General features: G+C 52.1%; 6 protein-coding genes across 6 annotated transcripts; 4 read left to right on the top strand and 2 right to left on the bottom strand.

The window, feature by feature from the left end:
* Window positions 1-569: 569 nt before the first annotated feature.
* On the bottom strand, window positions 570-2,191 carry JN550_008818 (uncharacterized protein; the record flags this gene model as incomplete). The annotated part of the gene is made up of 2 exons (XM_049320821.1): window positions 570-1,573; window positions 1,681-2,191. 2 exons carry the CDS (start codon window positions 2,189-2,191, stop codon window positions 570-572), a joined length of 1,515 nt encoding a protein of 504 aa, XP_049169204.1.
* A 2,592-nt stretch (window positions 2,192-4,783) lies between these two features.
* On the bottom strand, window positions 4,784-6,718 carry JN550_008817 (uncharacterized protein; the record flags this gene model as incomplete). Its single annotated transcript, XM_049320820.1, has 5 exons — window positions 4,784-5,660; window positions 5,724-5,807; window positions 5,864-5,949; window positions 6,013-6,177; window positions 6,233-6,718. 5 exons carry the CDS (start codon window positions 6,716-6,718, stop codon window positions 4,784-4,786), a joined length of 1,698 nt encoding a protein of 565 aa, XP_049169203.1.
* Window positions 6,719-8,825: 2,107 nt separating this feature from the next.
* On the top strand, window positions 8,826-11,071 carry JN550_008816 (uncharacterized protein; the record flags this gene model as incomplete). Its single annotated transcript, XM_049320819.1, has 2 exons — window positions 8,826-9,207; window positions 9,261-11,071. The coding sequence occupies 2 exons, from the start codon at window positions 8,826-8,828 to the stop codon at window positions 11,069-11,071; spliced, it is 2,193 nt and encodes a 730-aa protein (XP_049169202.1).
* A 2,881-nt stretch (window positions 11,072-13,952) lies between these two features.
* JN550_008815 (uncharacterized protein) lies at window positions 13,953-16,290 on the top strand (the record flags this gene model as incomplete). Its single annotated transcript, XM_049320818.1, has 3 exons — window positions 13,953-14,553; window positions 14,605-14,645; window positions 14,701-16,290. The coding sequence occupies 3 exons, from the start codon at window positions 13,953-13,955 to the stop codon at window positions 16,288-16,290; spliced, it is 2,232 nt and encodes a 743-aa protein (XP_049169201.1).
* Window positions 16,291-17,143: 853 nt separating this feature from the next.
* Window positions 17,144-18,382, top strand: JN550_008814 (uncharacterized protein; the record flags this gene model as incomplete). Its single annotated transcript, XM_049320816.1, has 4 exons — window positions 17,144-17,308; window positions 17,363-17,533; window positions 17,586-17,670; window positions 17,727-18,382. The coding sequence occupies 4 exons, from the start codon at window positions 17,144-17,146 to the stop codon at window positions 18,380-18,382; spliced, it is 1,077 nt and encodes a 358-aa protein (XP_049169200.1).
* Window positions 18,383-21,900: 3,518 nt separating this feature from the next.
* Window positions 21,901-23,340, top strand: JN550_008813 (uncharacterized protein; the record flags this gene model as incomplete). The annotated part of the gene is made up of 1 exon (XM_049320815.1): window positions 21,901-23,340. The coding sequence occupies one exon, from the start codon at window positions 21,901-21,903 to the stop codon at window positions 23,338-23,340; it is 1,440 nt and encodes a 479-aa protein (XP_049169199.1).
* Between the last annotated feature and the right edge of the window lie 778 nt (window positions 23,341-24,118).

Here is a 24,118-nt window from a genome sequence, read left to right as displayed (position 1 = left end):
GAAAACAAAAATACATGTTTTGTTCAGGCCCCACGGCTCTGTCTAGACTCTATAGAACGTAGTGGGTATCTCAAATGATCCGTTGCCTGTCCCAGCATTTGGTGAATACACAATACCAACACCACCTTTGCTATGCTGATGATTCCCTGAAAAGAGAGAAAATGACGAGGAAAGAACGCCACCCTTATGTACAATATCCCTTCAGTCGGCCCGATGCAAAACCCTTTCATGCAATGCGTATTCAGTGCCTTGTTCCAATTCTGTCTCTACTCCCCTGAAAAACCCCCACCCGGTTGCCGTGTTGCTGATGCTCTCTGATGCTCTCCCCTCGTGATCCGATGCCGCGTGCAGAACCTCCTACTGTGCACATGCTGAAATAATGCTTTATCCTGGTAGACCGGGCCACCCTCAGGCGGGGGGAATCGGTCGGTAATTCAAAAAGTCTGCTCCCTTGGAACCTTGTGTCGCCGAGGCGGACGCCGTGCTGGCGTCATGATGTTGGCGTTCTGGTCCAGGAGACAGGCGAGTGTGAATGGCGAAGGGCTTCTGTCCCTGCTCGAGACCGCCTCCTAGTTGTCCTCGACGAAAGGATCATGGCCGACCTCGAGCCGTTTCGCCGCCGGCTCGCCTCCTACGCCATCCGCATCGCCATACTTGTCCAGCCACTGTTTCCGCAGCACCTGGTAGATGAAGATATACTGCGGTTCGGCCTGGACCATCATCTTGCGCTGCTCTCGCAGCTCGTTGACCGTGTCAAACACCAGATCCGAGGCATCGGCGCCCCGGGCCTCGTCGTACCGCTCCAGGTCGCCCGAGTCGATCTCGCGCATCAAGTGCTCCAGGGCGATGAAAGTCCCGCTGCGGCCGACACCAGCGGAGCAGTGGACAATACGGGGGTTGTCGTCGCTGGCATTCTTCTCGCGGGAAAGCCGCATCAACTCGAAGAAGGAGTCAATATCGCCCAGCGCGGGCACGCCAAAGTCGGGCCACTTCTTGTACAGGAGGTGCCAGACCTCCATGTCGTCGTCACGGCCGTCGACGTGGACCGTCAGCTTGCGCATCTCGATGGCGCCGTCGGCCTTCTGTTCTATCTCGGCACACTTGACCTGGGCGCGGAACCCGTCCTGGAACTCGTCGTCCTCGCCGACCTCGAGGGTCTCGTCCACGGCGTCCGGGTAATAAGGGTAACATTTTTCCATGTTGTTCTCATGGGTCTCGGTCAGCATGACCATGACAGCCGGGCTAGCCAGCTGCTCCGAGACCATGCGCCACACGTGCTCCGACGTCCTCTCGGTCGGCCCCTGCATGGCGATGTACTTGTGCGGCGGGCGTCCGTCGGGGTTGAGGGGGGAGTCCAGGGCGATGGGCGAGGCATTGATGTAGTCGGGGTTGCCGTCCGGGACGCGCAGCTTGACACGATTATTGTTGTAGGGCTGGATGTTGCCGTAGCGGTCGAGCTCTCGGAAGGCCGAGTCTACGCGAGCAAACTTGAAGGTCGGCGACGTATTCGTGACGGCGCGGAACAAGCGGTTGCGTTCGTTCCATGTGATCTCGGTGTACTTTGCGAGGATGTCTGTGACACGCGGAACCAGATCAGTAAGCATATGGGAGAAGGCCCGAGCCGACGGTTCGACACATGGCTAGGGCGCAGATGAGCACAAGGAAAGCAAACATACGTACCCTGCTCGGACATGGTCAGGAATGCGGGGATCTTGGGCTGCTGCGGCTCCTGCTGCTGCTGGCGCAGTGACCCGGTCTCTGCATCCCCTTGGATCCCGTGTTCCCCGCCATTGGCACGGGTCCGCGCAGAGGCGGGACTCTTGTCGGGCGACGTCATGTCGTGCTCGACGGTACCATCCTGGTTGACGACAGCAGGCGAGGTCGGGTGCGGGAGCTCGGCGGGGGCGGGCGAGCGGGCGCGCTTGAGCGAAGAGCGGAAGTGGAAGTTGCGAAAGGGCGACTTGGGCGGGTGGAAGATGCTGTGGTCGCTGTGACTGGAGCGCGGCGGCGTGGCGGCGGCCGTGGTGGTGATGGTGAGGACTGGGGGCGCGTGTGCGGGCGGCGGGTGGGCGGCAGAGTCGCTGCCGTCGGTGGTGACAGCGACTGGCGAGTGTGCCGAGGGCGGCGAGGCGTTGGTTTTTCTGTGGTTGCGTCGGAAGCGCGCCGAGAAACTCTTGTGGTCCATGGTCATGGTGGTCGGGCGTCTCACCGGCAGCGGGCAGCACCGGGTGGAAAACGCCCTGGTGGGAGTGGATGTGGAAAGGAGACCCCGGAGACAAGGACCAGGACCAGGACACGGACAAGAACGTCGTATCGTGGTGGTCGCAATGGGCAGCCTGGCTGGCAGGTATGTACGCCCGCAGGTGGTAGGTCGTAGTTGGTAGGCAGTGGACAGTAGGTGGTAGTGGTGGGACGGAGGGAGGGAGCGGGTGGACAGAAGAGCGTGGGCAGTATGACGCCCGACTTGCATGTGCGTGCCCAATCGCCAGAGACCGATGGGACGGATCCCAGCAAGACTGGACGTGTTCTAGTCTGTCCCAGCGGAGCGGTACGTGGTCGCAGGTGCCGTCGAGAGGGCGAGCACTATGTAATAGTGGTGGTGTAGTAGTAGTAGTAGGATGGTGAGAAGGATTGGCCGAGGGGGTCGCGGTGTGCCAGCCGGCGCTTTGTCTGCTTAAAAATAGAAGCGGAGCGAGCTATCAGCGGCAGTATTGACTGCTATTTCCGTGCCTGCGGCGACGACTGGACCCCATACGAGACGATTAAGGGGGGTGGAGGAGAGGAGGGATGACGGGCGCATTCCAGCAGTCGAGTCGGCGCGAGGCGAGGCGAGGCTATCCACGACAGGAAAGTTGGGGGCAGGAATCCCAGTGCAGCACCACTTCTTTTGTCCCCGAGATGATTTCGACGTTAGATTCGTACATACAGAAATACGTACATGGTAAGCCTGGGGGTTTTCAATAGTGTATCCAGCTACCCACATCCTTACATGCACCCATACACCCATGAGTCCATATACTAGACACACATATAACAACCTTGTCCCATGTCAGAGTGCAAGCTGAGAGGACATCTCCATGCATGCAGCAACCATGTGAGATGGAGGGGCAGGGCAGGGGGTTCGTCCGTGTCGGCCAGGGTACGTTAGGACTCAGGAGTCATCCATCTCCGGTGAGGTCGCCTGCTCGCCCGGGTGCTCGCCCGAAACTCATAACCTACAAGTTAGAACTCCCGAGCTCACTCGCCGTGCCTTGGTTCACCAGAGTTCCCCGTGTGTGGCTCGAGATGGCCTACCTTGCCTACTCGTTGGCCTTTTTGCACAGGCGTGGGTCCTCGTTGGTCTTTCCGCCCCAAATTCCAATGTTCATGCACAACAATCTGTCACCATGTCGATCAACCGACCCGATCTGCTGGGCCTGTGGGCTCACGAGACATGCCGCGGCTGGTTGCACATTGGCCATTCCCGGACCCGTCAGTGTGGGATTTGTCACGCCTGGGTCTGGCCCCTAAACTCAGCAGAGCCTAGCTGGCCCCAGGCCCGCATGACGTCTCTGCACGTTTGCAGGGCCTGCACGCCTGCGCTCCTGCGGCTGGGTCACCCCCCCCCCCCCCCCCCCCCCGGCCCCCTGAACGACAGCCACCCTAGCCCGCCTGGGCGTCTGCGTCCCCACTCAGCGCTTTCGGTTCTGTCTCCCGTGGGGTCCAGGCCGCCATTCCTTCATTGAAGGGCCAAAAGGGGGGAACACCTTGGCCTGGACGACAGGGAAGTCCTTCACGGCGAAATTTTTGTGACCTGCTTGCTGTTTGTCATGAAGCCTCTGCCCACGGCTTTCGTCTTCCCAGTCAGTCACACCGGGCGCAACGCTCGACAGATGACCAAGCATATGCTCTCTGCTCATGAACCCCATCCAACTATTCTCCAAAGGAGCTGAGCGGCCAACGCAACGTGTGACAGCTGTGTTAGGACGATCGCCAGTAACTGTCTACAACAAACAAACGTAATTTCATCAGGTTGCCCGCCAGTAATGATACCCTGACCATGATAAGATATGTCTGGAAGAGGTCCCGGATTCGAGGACAGCTGAAGTCGCATGACAACGTAGGTCGTGAGGATTCTGCCAAGAAAAGAGAGCGAAGGACGAACAAGAAGTTATATTCCTGGCACCATTGCTGTTCTACAGTCCCTGAGACTTGCTTCACCAAATCTTTGCAGTCAGCGTCCCCTCGATGTATGGAATGAACGCCAGCTTCGCTGAGAAGCTGTTTCTTCAACCATTATATAGATACACTGTCCCTTGCTATTCTCTCAGCTCGCTATAGAACAGGGAATTTCAGCAACTGAGCGCTTCCGTGAACTTTGGAACTTGAACAAGTATCATTTCGTGACATGGCCCAGACTCCACAGGGCATCAATTAGAAGTATGTATATATACATTACTTAATGGTCGTTATTCGACCATCTTCATTCAGTCATCCAACTTATGCCCACCACTCCGAGCCCCCTTCACGGGCTTTCCATCCCAAAATTATCTTGACCTGGCCGAAGTAAGCTAGGAAATGACGAGACCTCGTGGCAGAACGCCACTCTCGTCTGCCAAGATTGCAAATTGGTTTACAGCTCCTTCGTTTCCATGATTGGAAAGTGCTGAAAGTGGATGGCGGCTAGCGATATCTGCTTACTAGAATCGTAAGCGGCGCGGGCTTCATCTGTCTCCTGTGGCGAGGAGCACATCATGTAGGATGTGACTCCTCCCACGCTCCAGCAAGACAAGCGCAAACACCTTCAGAGAATCGATTTAATGATGCTCGACACTTTGGTGACAAGTGTGGAGTGCGAAATGGCCGTATATGCAGTACTCTGTGTGCGCACACTCTCTGCTGACCGGCGTCGTTGGGACTCGACATACTTGGGCCAGGTATTCGTCAACACCAGGTACTTGATGCTCTGGACAGCGTTGTCAAACACGTCAACACTGAAGTCACTGGAGATATGTCCCGTGAACTGAATTCTGCCAGAAACATCCCCAAGCTCCATCCTGCCTGGTTGCGATTCACCCTCCGACGACGAAACGTTACGGAGAGGGTGCTCGTCAGTGTCAAATGGAACGGCCGTGTTGGAGCGTGCTTCGCCGCACATGATGCGAGCTGGTGTCTCGAAGACGGACTCGAGGTTCTTCAAGTCATTTGATGAAACGTTGATGGGGAACTCGGCGTCCCGTGGGCTCACAAAGTCCGTGTAGATCTCCAGAGCACGGGTGAACAGATCACGTGTCTCGTCCTCATCGAGCTTTGAAGGCCACGATGCTTTCCATCTCATAGCACGGGTTAGGAAAGCAATGTTCTCTCCCGAAAAGTCTCGCAGGGCGGAGAACTCCTGCAGCGGCTGGGGGTTGTCGTTGAGCACATGGTCGAGGGCCCCCATCGTCAACAACCGGTCGCTGCCGACTTCCTCGGCGACCTCGTCGATTTGGCCCTTTTCAGCACGGGATACCGATCTCCAGTCCGGCGAGGTCGATGTCGTCAGCGTCGTTGCCTGTGATACAGTGTCCCACTTGGCGTTCGACAAGATGGCCCTCTGGCGCAAGCGTCGAACTTTGAAAACCTGCCAGCAAGGAACGAAAACCGTAAAGATCTCAAACACGAAGACAGAGAGGTGGATCCTGGCACGCGTCAGAATAAATGTATATCCTGTCTCACCGCTGGACGAAATCCGAACCACTTACCATTGACTTGGGGGGTAGTACGCATTGATGGCCGAAAATGCTGGGGAGTACGAAGCGATCAGGAACATTGGTGTGGCATGGAGACTAATAAGCATTGGTGAGTAAAAGAGCTGACCGTCCATGATTGATAGCCGACTAACCTCGAAATGCAGCACCCGATGGTCTGAAGACGCCAGCCAAAAGTGTCCCGGAGATTCCAGGATTTGTATATAAGAATTGGTGCAACCTGGTGGATGTGGTTAGTCATGCACATCTAGACCGGGCTACAACAGCATCCAGGGACTCTTACGATCCATGTCCAGATAACCTGCCACAGAACGGAAGGCCACCACTCCCACCCACGACCAAGTTCAACCAGTTGTTGCTGGAACGGACCGCTAAGGCCAGTACCCGGAATACCGAATGTGGGGTGATACTTGAGGCACGCAAGCCACATGCCAACGGTAAGGAGAACCTAGCTCTCATGTTAGTGCCGTTGTCTGTGTGCTATAATCCGGGAGATGTCGTACTTGGACTACCATGCCAATCCCGATGTATATCAAGATACGGGTGGGATAAGACAGGTTACGGAAGCGGCAGAGCCAGGATGTCGAAGCTCCATTGCAGCCCGCTCTGGCTCGGAGCGCGGGATGGGTGAACTGCTTCTGCAGCTTTGCAATGTGCAAGAAACGACTGTTGGAAGCGTGGAATAGGGCGATACCCAAAGGAAACCAGATGCCCATGAAGAAATATTGAATGGAATACGCGAGGGGCAGGGGCATGGTCATGCCAACTGGATACACAACCTGCGCGAGAACCCAATACGCGTGCAGCATGAGTATACTAGCAAGCGACAGAGGAAGGCACCGGATCTTGATAATCGGTTCGTAGTGGAATACGCATAGGACCCCTATGCCAGCAAAAACAAGGGTCGTCCATGTTGCGCAGAAGGCAATGAAAAATTTGCCCACAGCATCGAAGTTGGCTGGCTGCGGCGGAAACGAATAGACGTCCATGGTGATAAAAGGAGTGACACAAAACACGAACGTCTAGAACTTCAAAGATCACGCTGGCTCATGACGGAAGAACAGTGAGACACTTCCAATCTTGAGCGTACTGGCCGACTTTAAAGGCAGGAAAGCACAGAACGAGACAGGGAAACCAGTATTGTGGATGGTTCTTGCTTTTCATCTACCGTATGTGACCCAGTCTCTATCCCAGCCCAGGATAGGTAAGTTGTGACGTCGATCTGGAACGTCGATCAAGAAGCTATTGCCAATAACATAATCCGGGGTTCGTCCCGGTGGCTTGGCTGTTGGCTTGAGATTCTCTCTGAACTGCTAGAAGTCAGAGAAAAAGAAAAAAGAAGGGTTCGGCATGACATTTCGTGCCACTCATTCACGCTCAATCGGAACCGTACAACGGCTGTTTGATCAGCTCTCAATGCAGACAGCATCTAGCTTCGAGGCAAATCCATAACCCATACCCAGTTGGCGTGACTGGCAGAAGGGAGTAGGGTTGGCCTTTTCTCAAAGGCGTCACAGTCTGTAGGTGCGTGCCATCCTTCACGAATATTCTCCGGGTTCAGATCCGCGGCCCACTGATCAGCGAGGATCTTCGATCACTGCTCAATACAGCATAACGCACCATTTGAGAACCAGTTCCCTGGGTATGGAGTCTTGACTACATCTTATCCAGGCGCCCCACCGCATCGCAGATGGATAGCTCGATAGCTTGGTGACACGTGCTGGCGGTTGCGACGAAGAGTACCAATAGTATGGATATAATCCCAGAGAAATTCTGCTTGACCAAGACCGTAGAATTTAGCTAGCAAGGCCAACTGCCTCTGGTGTTTGTAGATTCGGTACTTGCTTGAGCTAACAGCAAGACCCCTTTCCACGCCGAGTCGTTTTAGTGTAGACGTCAATGGCGACGCTAGGGCGTTTTCGGTCCAGTGACAGCACGGAGGTTAAAGTTGCTGAAAGTAGGGCCCGGCCTATCACAGAAGCTCCAGGTTGACGCCTACCACGGTTTTCCTGCCCTGTAGGAGCGCTCTGGTGGGCTTTAAGGAGAGAGCAATAGGCGTGTTCTCGGGCAATGCAGTTCATTAACTGCCAAGACTCGGACGTACCGCCCTGGCTTCACGCAGTCAAGGCAGTCTTGTCCTGTAGCATAATTCTGCTTGTTGGTATGCAAGAGACCCCCACGTGCCGCTACACAATACCTAGGCACTGCAGACTGCCACCAGCGTAACCAGCACACGCTCGCCAGCGCAGTCGCTAAGCGCGATGATCATTACTTAAGGATCGATCTGCACGATAGGCGAGCTTGGCACCAAATCCGACCTGCAGATTTTGATTACAAGCAGTAATGTTTACTGAACACGAACCAATAGGTTGGTAGATATATCTTGTAAATGATGCATCGTGCGGACATGAGAGATTGTGGTCAGCTGTGTACTACTTTGCTGGTTCGATACTGGCTTTCTTGTTGGGTTCCCCATTTCTTATATTGCGCCAAATCGGTGTTTCCTCGTGCAACCTTACCTTAGAGTAGTGGTGCACCTAAATGCGGAGTTGGTGTATCAAAAGTACCATTGCAGCAAAGTCCTCCAGTGGTGGCCGAGAATGTTGGATTCGTAGCTATCACTGTTGCTCGTCCAAGGTAGTTGTGTCGCTGCATCAATATCGAAAGGTGAAGTCAAGTTAATTTGCTGGAATTGGTCGCTCTCGGGACCCTTCTTGCCAGTCAATTTTGCCACACTGACTCTAGAGTCCCTTCGATTTGCACACCAAATCGAAATAATCGTGATCATGTCCACTCCTGCTCTTGCGCAATATGTAGATGTTTTGCGGATGCAGGCTTGACAGGTCGATATATGAAATTATGCTTTGTAGGTTGCATGCCATAAGCGCCAATCACGTACGAGGCTGCTATTGTCGGGGTACCAAGCGCATTTGTCTCAGCTAGAGCTGGGCAAAAATTGAGGGGCTCTTCGCACTCGAAGCCAACAGACTGAGCTCAGCACACCACTTCACGTCAGATCAAGCCCAGACACTAGTGCTTCTTCATTCGAGGATCGATACCAGTGTTCCGGCATTGGAAGCCATACCCGGAAAAAGTATGGTTTTGCAAATCCTGCCGGTGGCTGGCCACCCCGACCACGATCATGTTCGGGGTGGTGTCTGCCAACTATGCGGCAGCCTGGATTTATCGCAGTTTCTCTCCGACGCTGACGAGGACTCGATGGAAGATGAGGAGGACGAGAGCTACTTTCAGCTTAGTCGGCGGAGTTTATTGGAGTTTGAGCAGAGCGGCAGGGAGAGGTGTGCTATTTGCTCCGTGCTGAAGGAGATTTGCCTTTTCTTCACTTCGAATGAGGATGAGGATGCCGACTTGGATGGCAAGTGGTTGCGAGTGCGTCTTTCGACCAGATCAGGCATTCCAGAACTGGTCATTGAAGAAGGTGGTCTCGTCAAGACGGTACAGCTTTATACCCCGTCAGGTATCCGCATTCGTGGCCATTGAGTTCTTGTGTACTGTCACTAATGTGTACAGGGTTTGAGCCTTGCTGGAACGTAGTACCAGTCCTTCGCGAACTCTTCAGTGATCGCGACTCATCTGATGCTCTTGGTTTTATCAAGTCACGTCTTCAGTCATGCCTGAATAGTCACATTTTGTGCAGATCACGTGGCTCGACACTGCCCACTCGAGTGCTCGATGTCGGAACATCAGGGGATAGCAGGATAAATCTGATAAGTACCGAGGGGAAGCCCTTTGAACCTTATATTGCGTTGACTTATTGTTGGGGCAAAGATGGTGCCATAGTCAAGACTACACGAGAAAATGTACGATCTTTTGAGTCTGGCCTCGCAATTTCGGACCTGCCACTGGTTTTCCGGGAATGTATCATGCTATCGCGGAGACTAGGGACACGCTTTGTATGGATCGATGCTTTGTGTATCATTCAAGATGATCGGGAGGACTGGGAAAGGGAGTCTTCAAAGATGTCCCTAACCTACGCGCAAGCGTTTCTAACCATTGCCGCTGCCATGTCCGCGTCCACATCAGAGAGCTTCCTGAGCAAACCCCAAAGGAGAGACAACAACCCCGCGGCTCTGCAGAGTAGTTTATTTGTGAAGCGCATGACTTTGAATGGGCAAGTCACCGAACTCAGAGCCCGGGTGATTCCGGAAGTGGGAATCCATTCGAAATGGACACACTGGTACTATGAACGACAACTTTACCCCCGCGACCCGTGGTCGCAGCGGGGATGGACTCTCCAAGAACAGCTTTTATCACCCAGGCTGTTGATGCTAACATCCTCTGAAATTCAGTGGTCTTGCCAGGAGCGGCAATCTTGCGAGTGTACGTCACCCTTGAATCATCGGCGTTTGTTTGGAGGCAAGTCGCTCTCAGGCATAGAGAATGCATCTGATGCGTTTTTATTTTGGCACAAGGTGGTTGAAGACTATTCCATTCGGACATTGAGTCACAGCGTGGACCGACTGCCGGCGATATCAGGTGTCGCGCAAGTCATACAGGAGCGGACCGGATCCAAGTATGTTGCCGGCTTGTGGAGCGAAAACATCGCGGAAGACCTGCTCTGGGAAAGGGTCGGGGAAATCGGAGCTCAGCCCGGATACCTCGCGCCCTCATATTCCTGGGCGTCTGTCGTCGGTGAGATTGACTATCGATGCTACATGAACGGCGCACACCCATACAGGGAGATTTCCCAAGTTTTATCGTGGACGACGGACGTTCAAGGCCATAATCAACTTGGCACCGTCCGAAGTGGGGAGATGACTATCCGTGGTCCATTAACGCCCGTGACATTGGTCGGAGATGGACACAACGGCTTTTATTCCGTCCGCATTGCACACAGGCGCACGTACTATCCATTCCCAGCAGACACTCTGCTTGCAACTTTCAAAGCTCCTTCTGAAGAGGAGATGCGAGAGGTAGTGGTAGCCTGCAGACGCCGCACGCAACTGTCCAGCTCCGCACCGGCGTCGAGTAACGCAATGGTAACGAATCACGACGACGACGATAATGCTGGTAGTGACTACAACTCCTCACATCGAACTCCTATCGAGGATGGGGCACGAGGCTGGCTGCTGAGGCTTGGGTTCTATCAAATGCGCAACTCGCCATCCGAGCATTCGAACGAGTTTCTCGTGTTGGGCAAGAGCCCCAGTGCTGCAGATAAATTCGAGAGGTGTGTTTTTCCTTTCTCGCCATGTCTACGAGCATTCATGCCATGGATCACATTTCTCTTTGGCGACTCGCCCAACCCCTTTCGAGTTGATACTGCCGTCGCGACTGATGGCATATCGAGGTATGTATCAGACAAGCTGACTTCCAGTTGAAGATTAGGGCTATTGATGTTACAATACAATGTCGGCGAACGCTCACCTGATCGCCCGTTTAAGCTTGACCAAGAAGAATTGAGGTGCATTACGATAGTATGAGTATGAGTTTCAATTCGACGGCTTACACCTTCCAGACCGAGGAGCGTTAGCCACAGACCGATTCCGATTCCCAATATACACTCAGCGTTAGAATTTCATGAATTAGCAGGTTGTGATATGCTATCAATACTTTGCTTTACAGTGCATCTTTTGTCGTCTCGATAGAGAAACCCCACCTACTGTGTAAGGGTAGCAGGTAACATCCTTGGAAACCACTTTGAAAACACCAGGAATGTCTTGCTTGCTTCAGCCTTTCGGCTATAGACTGCCACTATGTCGTAATTGATGCAAAAGTATAAAGTAATTGGAATCGCCCATGCCAAAGAGGACCCGAACATGTGCAGACAATGTATCTATCGTTCGTCTGGTCATTAGGCATCATAGAAGGTTGCAAATATACCAACGCAATGCTACAAATCGGAGCAGAGCTGTCGTAGAGAAGACAAACAACAGAGGATGTGTACACGCAGCGCAGCGAGAAAAGCGTCAGTCGGCCTTTAAGTTCGTGAATTGCTAACTTATACCGTACTTGCATAGTTCTGGGGCACGGCGGAAGGCTAATCTTCGGCAAAAAAAAGCACCCCGAAAACTTTTGCTAGCGCAAAAAGCCAGAAGGGTCTGCGCTGAAAGGCGCACAGCAGCACAGCAAAAAGAGATCGATATACCTCAGTATTCCGAGGTGCATCGGGAATTGAGCCCGATGCGGGGGTCGAACCCGCAGCCTTGAGATTAAGAGTCTCACGCTCTACCGATTGAGCTAACCAGGCCGATTGGTGATGATCCAACCGGGCAGGACAGATGGTTCTGCTGTTGTGAGGACGGGGAGGCTTACGGTATACTATGTTGGCCCAACGGGGCGCGGTGGGGGAAACTGACTCTCGTATTGAAAAATTTCCGTCAGGGACCCATAGAGGGGAGCGGAATTCCCGTGGCCCTGATCCCTGCGTCTTCGGAAGACTCGACTCGGGTTGGGCTAGCCCTTGGCCTGGTGGCCCAAGCGGTTCTATAGGAACATCTTCCAACCCTATGCACGCCAAGTTAACCCTGCCGTTGCTGTATGATGGGCTATGTTGAGCGAGTCAGTGGGCGTGTAAGTCTTGGATGGACTATGATCGTCTCGCCGTCCTGTTGTTTCTCCTGGGACGGACTATGCCACATCCAATATCTTTCGGCGACACTCACGACGGGTCGGATAGATTAGACCTGGCCACGCCTGCTGACTGCTGATCCTCAGCTTGATTGACTGGAGCCTGAAAGATCACACAGATCGTGGTAGTTTGCTGTTGTGCAACCTGGAAGTCCTCAAGACTCAACTACACTCTCCTGTAGAATGCATGCCATCGACTGGAATTAACCCAGAAACATTGTCTTTGCTATATACGAGCCCCCCGCGCGGAAGAACTGCTTCCTACGAGTTGAACTGAAGCACATAATGACTTCAGTGCTCATACACATTCTCATTCTGCATGATCACTTCAACAGCGGGGGAAGCTATCTTGCAACTTTGTGAGGACGCAGCCATCGGCTAATGCCTTTCCCACTGGAGCCTTCGTGTACACACCTGGACGTTGCTCACGGCTTGGGCCTCGGGCACGTAGCAGAGTACAACAGGTGCCCAACATTTCTAAACCTGCAGCAAGGTAATGATCTCCTAGATTTCACTGTCGAAATGAGGAAATGTATACAAATTATACAATCGGCGGTATGCCTATTTGAGAGTGCAGTTATGCTTTGCGTTACTAGACTGGGCGAAGCACGATGAGGTGCGCAGTCCGACTCTTGCGCAGCGGACTTCCATCCATGGCTTATGCGTGATCGACAAAAGGAGTTAGTCCAGTAGCCGAAGTGGGAAGGTCTTGCAAGAGTCTACGAGCAAGACGAGTATGCGACGCACGCTGCCCGCCAACTCTTATTTGCCACTAACCGTTGGCGGTTGCGTGAGTATAGAGTTTGATACACCCCTGAGACTCTCAGCCTAGTGCATTTCGCCTAGCCTGCCATGCCTGCCCGCTGCAGGGGGAATGCGTCTCCCCGCGCAGTCCGCCATATGACGTTTACATCAATCAACATTTCACGTGTGCGGAGGTGGTCCGGGGACCGCGATCAGTCTCACAAAACGTTGTGCCCGTCAAAATTCCAGGCAGTCTTACTTGCTATTGGCCATTGGCAATAAACCCGGCATCTGCAAAGAAAGCCGCCACCGCATCCCACTCTCTACCTAGGTAGTGAGTGACCCAATCCAGTGGAAGCTACGGGAAGAAGACGTGCGCTATTGGGGGATGCGGCTAGACATTCGCAGGAACCGTAGCCAGGGGTTGCGGTGGGGCATATGGCGGAGCAAATGGCCCGAAATCTGCAGACATATGGTAAATTCGATCAAGATGTAGGCATCATGTTTTAGAAGCAATCGCTGGGATTGTTCGAAGAAACAGACAGCCTGACCTATCGCTGCGTTTTTGGTCCACAGATGTTTCGAGATGAAGCCCGGTCTTCGTAGTATTACGCGGCTGGGGGGCAAGGCACGCTTCCCTAATCCAGCCCGTTTGACAGCTTCCCGTGACAGTATACTGACATCATTGCTGCGTGACGCCCGTACTGTATCTGCCGCCCTACTTAGATAACGTGAACACTCTGAATGGCACGAAGTCCATATAAACAATGACCCCTCGCTTCCGTGTCCCGCAGTTTGAGGTTTACATCGTCAACCCGCACACATTTACATCCAGCACCCTCAATGGCATCGACGATTGTTCCCTCAGCAATCAAGAAAGTGCAGAACATGATGAGTGGTGAAAAGGGTAGCAAGGCTGCTCAGCTTGAGCACGATGCTGCAACTCCGACAAAGGATGACCGCATTACCTCGGACTTTGGCGTGAAGCAGGGCAACACAGATGACTGGCTCAAGATTGTCAACGAGGATAGTACTGGGCCCCAGCTCCTCGAGGATTCGTTTGCTAGAGAAAAGATCCATCGTTTCGACCACGAGCGGATTCCCGAACGTGTCGTCCACGCCAGGGGCGCCGGCGCATTCGGGACCTTCCGTTTGAAGCAGAGCGCTGAAGATGTCACCTTGGCACCTATCTTGAACGATACTTCCCGCGAAACCCCTGTGTTTGTGCGATTCTCGACTGTTCAAGGAAGTCGTGGAAGTGCCGACACAGTTCGCGATGTGCGAGGGTTTGCCGTCAAGTTTTACACCCAGGAAGGCAACTGGGACATTGTTGGCAACAACATCCCGGCAAGTCCTCACAACCACGGGATCAGTTACCTGATACTAATATCAATGCAGGTATTCTTTATCCAGGATGCCATCAAGTTCCCCGACTTCGTTCATGCCGTCAAGCCGGAACCTCACAACGAAGTACCGCAAGCCCAGAGTGGTATATAGCCAATTTCCTGCAATATTTGAGTGTCTACTGACGGTACCACAGCTCATAATAACTTTTGGGATTTTGTCAACCTCCATACCGAGGTAAGTCCACGCTATCCAAAGCAGCGTCAAGATCCTATTGCTAACCGGTTGCAAGGCAACTCACATGTACATGTGGGCAATGTCAGACCGTGCAGTACCACGTTCATACCGTATGATGCAAGGCTTTGGAGTCAACACTTTCGTGCTCATCAACAAGAAGGGCGAGCGCCACTTCTGCAAATTCCACTTCACCCCGCAACTGGGGGTGCACTCTCTCGTCTGGGACGAGGCACTGAAACTTGCTGGCCAAGATCCTGATTTCCACCGCAAGGACCTCGGAGAGGCTATTGACAATGGCGCATTTCCGAAGTGGGATTTCGGCATCCAGGTCATTCCAGAGTCACAGGAGCACGATTTCGACTTCGACATTCTTGATGCCACCAAGATCTGGCCCGAGGAGCTGGTTCCTGTTAGAAACATTGGTGAGTTGGAGCTTAACAAGAACGTTGACGAGTACTTCCCGCAGACTGAGCAGGTTGCCTTCTGCACGGCTCACATGATCCCTGGAATCGCACACTCGAATGACCCTCTTCTTCAGGGTCGTAGCTTCAGCTACTTCGACACACAACTTTCACGACTTGGCATCAATTGGCAAGAGCTCCCCATCAACCGACCTGTCTGTCCGGTCATGAATTTTAACCGTGACGGCCAAGGAAGACATCGTATCACTAAGGGAACGATTAACTACTGGCCTAACCGATTCGGAATACAACCTCCTGCCACGGCTGAGGAGGGCGCTTACCCAGAGTACCCAGAGAAATTCCAAGCCATCAAGGCACGAGCTAAGAGCGCCAAGTTCAAGGAACACTTCAACCAGGCACAACTGTTCCTGAATAGCTTGTCGCCCCCAGAGAGGCAACATCTCATTGCTGCTTTTGCATTTGAGCTTGATCATTGCGATGATCCTACCGTGTACGAGCGAATGTCGACGCGTTTGGCTGACATTGATCTTGATCTGGCGCAGCAAGTCGCTGAAATGGTTGGAGGGCCTGTCCCTGAGGAGGAGACGAGGCCAAACCACGGAAAGAAGGCTACAAAGATCAGTCAGGCTGAATTTGCGCCAGCTAGTCCAACAATTGCCACGCGGCGTGTTGCCCTCCTCATTGCCGATGGGTATGACCCAGTTGCCTTCAACGGTGTCAAGAGTGCACTGGCAGCATCCGGCGCAATACCATTCGTTATTGGGCCTCGGCGAAGCGAGATTTTCCCTGCCGGAGCAGGAAAGACACCGGGCAATGGCGTGAAGGCCGACCACCACTTTGAGGGCATGCGCTCGACAATGTTTGATGCGCTCTTCGTTCCTGGTGGTGCGGATTCGATTCAGACTTTGTCAAAGAGCGGGCGCTCGCTGCACTGGCTCCGAGAAGCATTTGGACATCTCAAGGCCATCGGAGGAAGTGGAGAAGCTGTGCAGCTCTTCAAGCTTGCCTTTGGTCTTCCAAACATCAATATTTCACAAGACGGAGAGGCAGTGGAGTCGTATGGTGTTGTCACTATTTCTCAAGTCCAACCCGATCACTTCACCGAAGTCGTCAAGATCGCCAAGGAGGGTACAAACTTCTTGGAGAAGTTCTGGTTCCAGATTGCCAGTCATCGCAATTGGGATCGTGAATTAGAAGGGTTGAGCAGCCAGGTGGCTTACTAAACACTCATTCACGGAAGATTTCGTGTAGTTGGTTTGAAATACACCATAGCCCATTAAATCACTGAACTCTTTTTCTGAAATGACAATTTTTGCTCATCAACTAACTTGTATGCTGAGGCAGATCGATGTGATTTGACCTTGGCCGATGTTACTGTCTAGGTGTAAAACCGTACGCGATGATTACGCCGCAATCGTTCATCCACCGATCTTTGAAATGATTACCTGACTTATTCACTTGATAACGTCAGCGCAGGTCAGAAGGGCTCTCTGGCTTTCTTCACTGTGTGTTTCCAGGTTACCTCGCGGGAATTCATAGGCCTGAGTTGATCCCTAGCTGCCCCCAGCTACCGCTGTCTCATTTGTGCAGATGGAGCCGCTCATCTACCCCCTGCGCAAATCGAGACGGGCATGGTTTCATCGGTCCGCCCACAGACCTATTTCTTGACCTGCACCGGGATATATTATGCAGTAGATTAGACGCGCTACGAACGGTGCCAATTACGCTTGAATGCTTGGTTGGACGATTGCTTCTTTGTGGCATGTTGCTTGCAGTCCTAATGATTGGAAACCTCTCACCACAATGAGGCGCAACCCCTTAACCCTTCAGCTTCAGCCTCTCGCGTGGATAAGCGCCCAGAATAGGCGTCTAGTCAACATGGGACCGCAACCACCAACCGATGTGTCTCCTATATAGAAAACCTCTATTCCAATCCAGACAGCCAACACGGCAGCTCAATCTAAATCCGTGTCTCTTTTCTGTCGAGCAGGCTCTGACATTCTTAATTAGTAGCTTTTTGACAGCCATTTATCCAACTGGGACGATCGAAGTCGCAGATGTAGATCGTTGCCTAAGATGCTTGCTCACTATTCACCCCTCTTTGCTTTACTCCTGGCGCGTGCTTCTGCTGCTCCGCTTGATGTAACTCGCGCAGTGGCCCAACTGGATCAAGCTCTCTTTGAAGAGGCCCAGCAGCGAGATGATACCGCCACCAGAGCTTTTACTAACGTCCCAATAAAAGTATGTGGTAGCTTCTCCATTGGAGTTTCAAAACACTGACTTTGGATGTATAAGACTTCGGATGGAAGATGTCTGTTTATAGACGAGCTGTCAGGCGACTTTCGAGCTAACTTGACTCCCATTCAAGTCACAGACTGCGCTGCCGTTGACGGTCAGCGGTGGGATGTCATCACGAGGGGAAAGCATAACAACGCAGAAAACTCCATGCTCATCGTTAGCACACTGGTAAGGACATTTGTCGGCTGATACGAAGTGCACGACTGATGCCATACTCCAGACTGGCGCTTGCTTCAACTTTGACCCGCGCCGTGCTGCCGGCAACCAAGTCGTTCTCTTCTCGTGTGGAGGCCGGGCTGATGGTGGTTAGTTGGTTTTCATGTTGAGTGAGGCATTCACCAGCTGATACCTCTTGCTGTAGGTGGCGAAGTGACAAACTCACAGCTGTTCCCCTACCATGGTGACTCTGGTCCAATGACTTTCTCGCCTGAAAATCAATCCGACTCATGTTTCACTGTAGAAGGGAACGTGCTCGCCATTGCGCCTTGTTCACCAGATGACCCCAGTCAAACCTTCACGTTTGGCGGCGCGGTCACTGAGGGTGATACAGAGGAGCCGGATCTAACAACCGCCAGCCTGAGTACTGCTTCCACAATGAAAGCCACTGAGGCCTCGACTATGATGACAGCGACTACCTCTTCAACTCGAAGTGCCACCGGGATCGCGGCCGGCGGGATTCCCAGGCCCACTGCTGCTGTTCCCGTCTCCCGAGCTGGGGAAATTCTGCAGCCATCAGCAGCGGCAGAAGCGCACCAGAGGGACAATACTGCTACGCGAGCCTTCTCGTCGGCGTCGATTCTAGCTCCAAACGGCAAATGCCTGTTCGTGGATCCAACGGCCGGCGACTTTCGAGAGAATCTCATCCCTGTATCGTTGGTGGCTTGTGGCGGAACACCCAACGAGAAGTTTGATATCATCACCGCGGGCAAGCACAACAACGCACAAGGTAAGATCTTGATTGTGAGCAGTCTGGTAGGTGACCCCATTGTGATCTGTGATGTAGTAAATAGCTCATAATGTTGTGTGTGCCAGACCCAAGGCTGTGTCAGCTATGACTCCAGACGTTCTGCAGGGGATACTGTTACAATATTTTCATGCGGTGGTCGCGCTGCAGGGGGTACGTGTCACTTGAAGGCTCATCAAAAGTTTGAGTTTCGACCTACTGACAGCCTTCACCAGAGGGCGAGACCAATACAGGACAACTTTTCCCCTTTACCGGTGGTAAAAGTCTGGTTCTTTCCCCTTTAGATGCTGAGAATGCTACATGTATCGTGGCAGGAGATGGTTGTCTGGATTCGGGCCCATGTACTAATGACCTATCACAAGTGTTTACTGTCCAGGTATAATACGTTAGCTCAGCAGCTAACCAATGTAGAAAAGTTGTCTGAGTGCCTTCGCGTTTTCTGGCTGACGTGTCTAGTCATAAAGCATACAAGAATGTCCCAGCTTCTTCTTTTAGTTCATCATGCTGGCCATAACCTATATTGGCTGCGCCAATTTCAGCGCACTCATATTCCTAAGATACCCCCTGTTCACTGTTTCGGCAAGTTAGGGGAGGGTCTTTGTGGTGTAGTGAAAGCTCGGAAGTGAATGCTTACTGGCGTTGCAACAGAGACCCTTCACCCGCACTTGAACAGGCTTGACAGTATGCTGGGACATGATATGTATCGGGGCTTAGATCCAGATCTAACCTAGTGTCCAAGAGGTTTACGCTGTATCCCATCTCTCACCACGACCTCACGGTTAGTGTCAAGTTGACTTAGACCGCCATCAACGCCAGTCTCCCACTTGTGCATCGTAGATCGGGCATCGCGGCCAAGCTGTCAGGCATCGATCAGCATTCCATACCAAATCGGACGTTACCGAGGGGCACTTACGAGCAGCGGCACAATCGTGGCAGACTATGTGATTGCAGTGGATCGGGACGACACCCTTGAGCAGGCGGGTCCCCGAACAGTACGGCGTCCGGTTCGGTTTGTGCTTGCATTTGCAGCATTGCCATCTGCGGTCGACTTCGTAGAACCACGGGCAACCATCGTGAGAGCATGGGTCGTCCGGATGATCCCATTCGCGAGATACGGTGCGGACGTGCTTGCACATTCCCAAGACTCGCCCGTCAGAGCTGATGGGCGCGTTTCTGCAAAACTCTTCGTCGCGCGCGACGTGACCGCAGGGGTATCGGAAAAGACGTAAAGTGCACATGACCGTAGCTCTGGGCGTCAGGGAGATCTGCAGTCCCCTTGTTGCGGTGTCGTGAGCTGGGTGAGACTGTGCGTGTCTTGTACTGGGAAGCCGCAGCTGTGAGTCAAGCGAGTTTCTCTGGAGGTGAAGTCGCAGCCCGGTCGTCGTCAAATGAAGGGAAGCAGCAAAAGCTTGTCGATACGACAAGAATTCGATGGGGAGGTGCGGCGATCGCTGTCAGTCTCTAGATCAAGTGAAAACTCGAAAAGATAGCGACGGGGCAAACGCCACCAGAAGAGCAGAGTTATAATGCCGCGAGTGATCGCCGTCAAACGACGCCGACACGGACTTATTTGCCCTAGCGAATTCACTTTACCCTCACGACTCGAAATGCTCTATTCAGGGTGCTCTGGAAGCGTTTTCGATCCCCAAACCGTGTCTTTCGATGATGCGGTGTGGCCTTGCCTACCAAGTCTCTCTAAACCCCAAGAATTCAAGGATCTACAGTCTATACTCCATTTTAGACTCAAACGAGGCATTCCAATCCCTCAGTGCAGATACATATCATAGGCCAGACTCATCTCTAATATCTCGAACGTAACCATTCATTCCTTCCACAGGTGACCCCGTGAGAATGCCGGGAAAACATTTTGCGATACACCCCAAGGCCCAAGATTCGGTTCTTCCAGTCCAGCTCAGTCGGTACATGGTTGCTGGCTGGTGTGTAGAGAATGGCTCATAGACTAGGAGTGGAATAGAAGGGTTGACTTGTAGAGCGCGAAACTGATAAAGTAATCATGGATAGAGTGTATCATCAAAACGTTTCTGCACATGCTACAGCGCTCTACTGTGTTGCTATCCAACTAGCAGAGCCCCAAAGCCAAAAATAGTATACCAGAGCGAGATGAAGTTGATGCCAAGAAAAGTTCACTCGTGCAGAGTTCAATGTATTGAGTTGTATGTCGAACCTGTTGAACACTTGCGTTACCCTTTACTTCAAGCTGAAAAATAGAACAGAATGAACGACCTCCTTGGCTCGGAACTATGAAACGCAACGATTAGCCACAGCATCGAGGCGTAGAGACCACCACGGACGGGAGGTTCAATTTACTTAGGGGTAAAACGATGAGATTCACATCCAAATGTGCAAGAAGTAATTGATCGAGCTCCTAGGTTAGGCTGAAACAATTTCATTAGAGGTGTAAAGTGAAGCTCCTCAAACTTATACTATACCTAGCCAGGGTATGCGTAATTAGGGTTTGGTTGAAGTTGGGACTTCAACAGTTTTGTGACTCCATCCGGCCTTGGCATTAAACGTTGGACTGAAGACACCCGTCCTTCTCTCTTCTAGGCTCTATCCAAAGGACAATCTGCGGCGTCATCCAACGCCACTAACCACATATTTCGCCTGCTATGGGTAGCTACACTATAAAGATGGCGCAATTCAAGTGGGAGTCGCCGCATGCTACTATGGTAACGATTGCTGAAGTCGTACTTCATTCTGTAGTCGGCCCAGATTGCTCGTCACCGTGCTTCATCGAATGCAAGTGGCCGCGCATATTGTGTTCCCTCGTGCCACTTCCGCGAACGAGAGCAATGGCTTGATAGGATAGTTCAAAGTTATGATAATCTCGGGAACGATGGGAGTATGGAAATTAGAATCCCCATCTTCAAAGCCCTGTGAATTTGTCTTCGCGATTGGTAAGCCGGATAGCCCGAGATGATTTTAAGCCCTCTCGCCAGATTTGGCCCATAAGGCTATCATCAGCCGCACGTCTGGCGTGAGCATGCAGGAAATTAACTTCGAATTTGTGTTCAGCTGGTTGGACATAACTCGCGTGATTCATCAGATCAGGTTAACAGGCTATTGAACCTGTCATCAGCACTAACGCGCCTACCACAACAGCCACCGACTTGAAGATGACAAGGTCTAAGATCCTTCATTGCTGGCGCCATTAGCAATAACCCTTCTTTCTTTTTTGGGAGAAAGATGCACAAGAAGAGCGGTAAATGACGTTGATTAGCGCTGGAGAACCCGGCCGGCCGAGCTTAGCCTCTCAGTGAAATCCTCCACCATGTACTGATTGGCTCTCTCCTTGACTGATTTCAAACTTGCTCGTCTTGTATCCAATGAAAGTAAGCGTAACGAAACCGAATTGTTAAATATGCAGCCAGTGAGCGGTACCCACATTATCCATCATCTAGCGGCCGCCTTCACGAAGCACTGGGCTGCGCGAGACTGGCAATCAATCAGTTGGTTTCATATAAGTATCGATGAATGCTCTCACTAAACATTGCATAGCCTCTTATCTTACTAGCCTTGCCATTGCTAACCCCTACTCAAAGTCGCAGCTATGACAATCAACCAAGAAGGTCGAGACATCATTGTCCCCAAGATGACCAACGTGACGAAGAAACCGTTGCTGGTCATGTCGGCAGGTCCTATTATGGGGCATACTGCACCCACGCTTCACATTGCCAGGGAAATGATCAATCGAGGCTTTGAGGTTATATTCATGACGGCACCTGACCTCAGAGAAAACGTTGAGAAGATCGGAGCAGAATACTACGAAACTAGCCCTTTCTGGCCGGAAGGCACTCTCGAGGAGCGAGAGAAGTACCCAGCTGGAATGCCAAGAATGATGTACGACATGGAATGGATATTCATGGCCTCCATACCCTCCAGGGTTGCAAGCCTGCGATCACTGCTGGAGATGGTTCGTGAGAGAGACCCCTCTCGCGACGTCGTGATCGTGGCTGAGACGGTCACAATGGGTGTCTTGCCTTTCAAGTATGGCGCCCCCCTTCCGAAGGGCTACACCGAATTCCCCAAAGTCATCAGCATCAACGTTGTACCGCTCGTGGTCTCCAGCATCGACGTTGGCCCGTTCGGGCCGGGTCTCCCTCCAGACTCAACCAAGTCAGGTCGCGCGCGTAACCAACTCCTGTATCAACTAATGCATGGGAACGGGCCATTTGCTACCTTGAATAACATCTTTCACGAGACACTAAGAAAAGTCGCTTGCACTTCTGTTCCAACGGATTTCATGTTCGACGCTTGGGTGACATCGTTTGACACATTATTCCAGTTGTGCAGCCCAAGCCTGGAGTACCCAAGGTCAGACCTGCATCCGTCGATTCGATATGCCGGTGCTCTCCCAAAGAGAGGTATCGATCCCAAGTTCTCGTATCCTTCGTGGTGGCCAGAACTTCAGGCGAATGCAAAGCTTCCAACCGAGTCACCTGACCGCAAGAAGATCATCCCTATTGCGCAAGGAACCGTTGCAACCAATTACAACGAGCTGATAATACCAGCGATCAAAGCTTTCGCCAAGAGGTCTGATGTACTTTTGATTGTTATTCTTGGAGTAAAGGGTGCTACTCTGCCTTCCGACTTGGACATTCCCTCAAATGTTCGAGTCGTTGACTATCTTCCGTACGACGCGGCATTGGAGTATGGCGACGTATTCGTCAGCAATGGTGGCTACGGCGGAATGATGCATGGCGTCATCAACGGTATCCCCATGATTGTAGCAGGAATGAGCGAGGACAAGGTCGAAGTTTCCGCGCGTGCAGAATATGCAGGGTTTGCGGTGAACTTGAAGACCCAGACACCATCGAGCGAGCAAATCTATGAAGCAGCCGAGAAAATCTTCAATGACACTTCGTACAAGCGGGCGGCTGTCCGTTTAATGGGGGAAAACGAGGACCTGGACAGTTTATCGATTATCGAGAAACAAATCATGAGGTACGCAAGAAAAAACTCAACAGAGATTTGTGCGTACGCAGCATAGGCGGGATGCTACTCGGAACAAAGCTTTCTATTACAGCGCGAGGTTTGGAAATAAAGCATATGTTACTGTGGATTTAGTTATCGAATAGACCACAATGCTGAATTAGGTCTGCTGCTACATGATGGTTAACAGCAGAAAATGACAAGCCGTGGGCTTAGTCAGTATTCTAGTTATGTCATAGACAAGCTCGGGATCTCAAGAATCGTGATCGAGTGATATATCGATTTGGAGAACCCAACTGTGCTGGACTTTGAAGATTCGTCTGAACCATCATTCTTCTGGGCAATTAAACTGTAGAATACTCAGTTTGATGATGCATGTCCGATATCATGGTACTGGATGGATATCGAGAATGACAGTTGATATGATTATAAGTATCAATTGTCGATCCTGGTATTCCGCCATCTTCGAAACCGTCAATTCCCTTAGGGTGCTTCGCAATTAATTGCCGCATTTCCTTCCTGACTCTAAGATAATTTGTCAGAAGTAAACAAACTCAATGAATGACGGTACTCTTACTCCTCACGTAAGGAGTGTCTATGTCATGTAGACCAGAGTTAATGATGTTGTCCTGCCTGACCCAACGCTTAGCTTTGAGGTGCATACAACAATTAAGGATACGTGTCTTCCTCGTCACCGCTACTTACATGGCATATATAGCGTATCTGTCATCAGAGTCTTCGACGCGCCCTGAAGGTTTGACGACTTCTATGTATCTGTTGGCGTGTGCGCCAGTAGAATGATACCGCGGCTCCCGCATCATAGCGAGGTCAACTAG

Source organism: Neoarthrinium moseri (assembly GCF_022829205.1).
Source record: "Neoarthrinium moseri strain CBS 164.80 chromosome Unknown scaffold38_Wmoseri_CBS_16480, whole genome shotgun sequence".
Classification (NCBI taxonomy): domain Eukaryota; kingdom Fungi; phylum Ascomycota; class Sordariomycetes; order Amphisphaeriales; family Apiosporaceae; genus Neoarthrinium; species Neoarthrinium moseri.
Note: the sequence above shows the minus strand (reverse complement) of the source record. Positions and strands in the feature narration are given on the sequence as shown.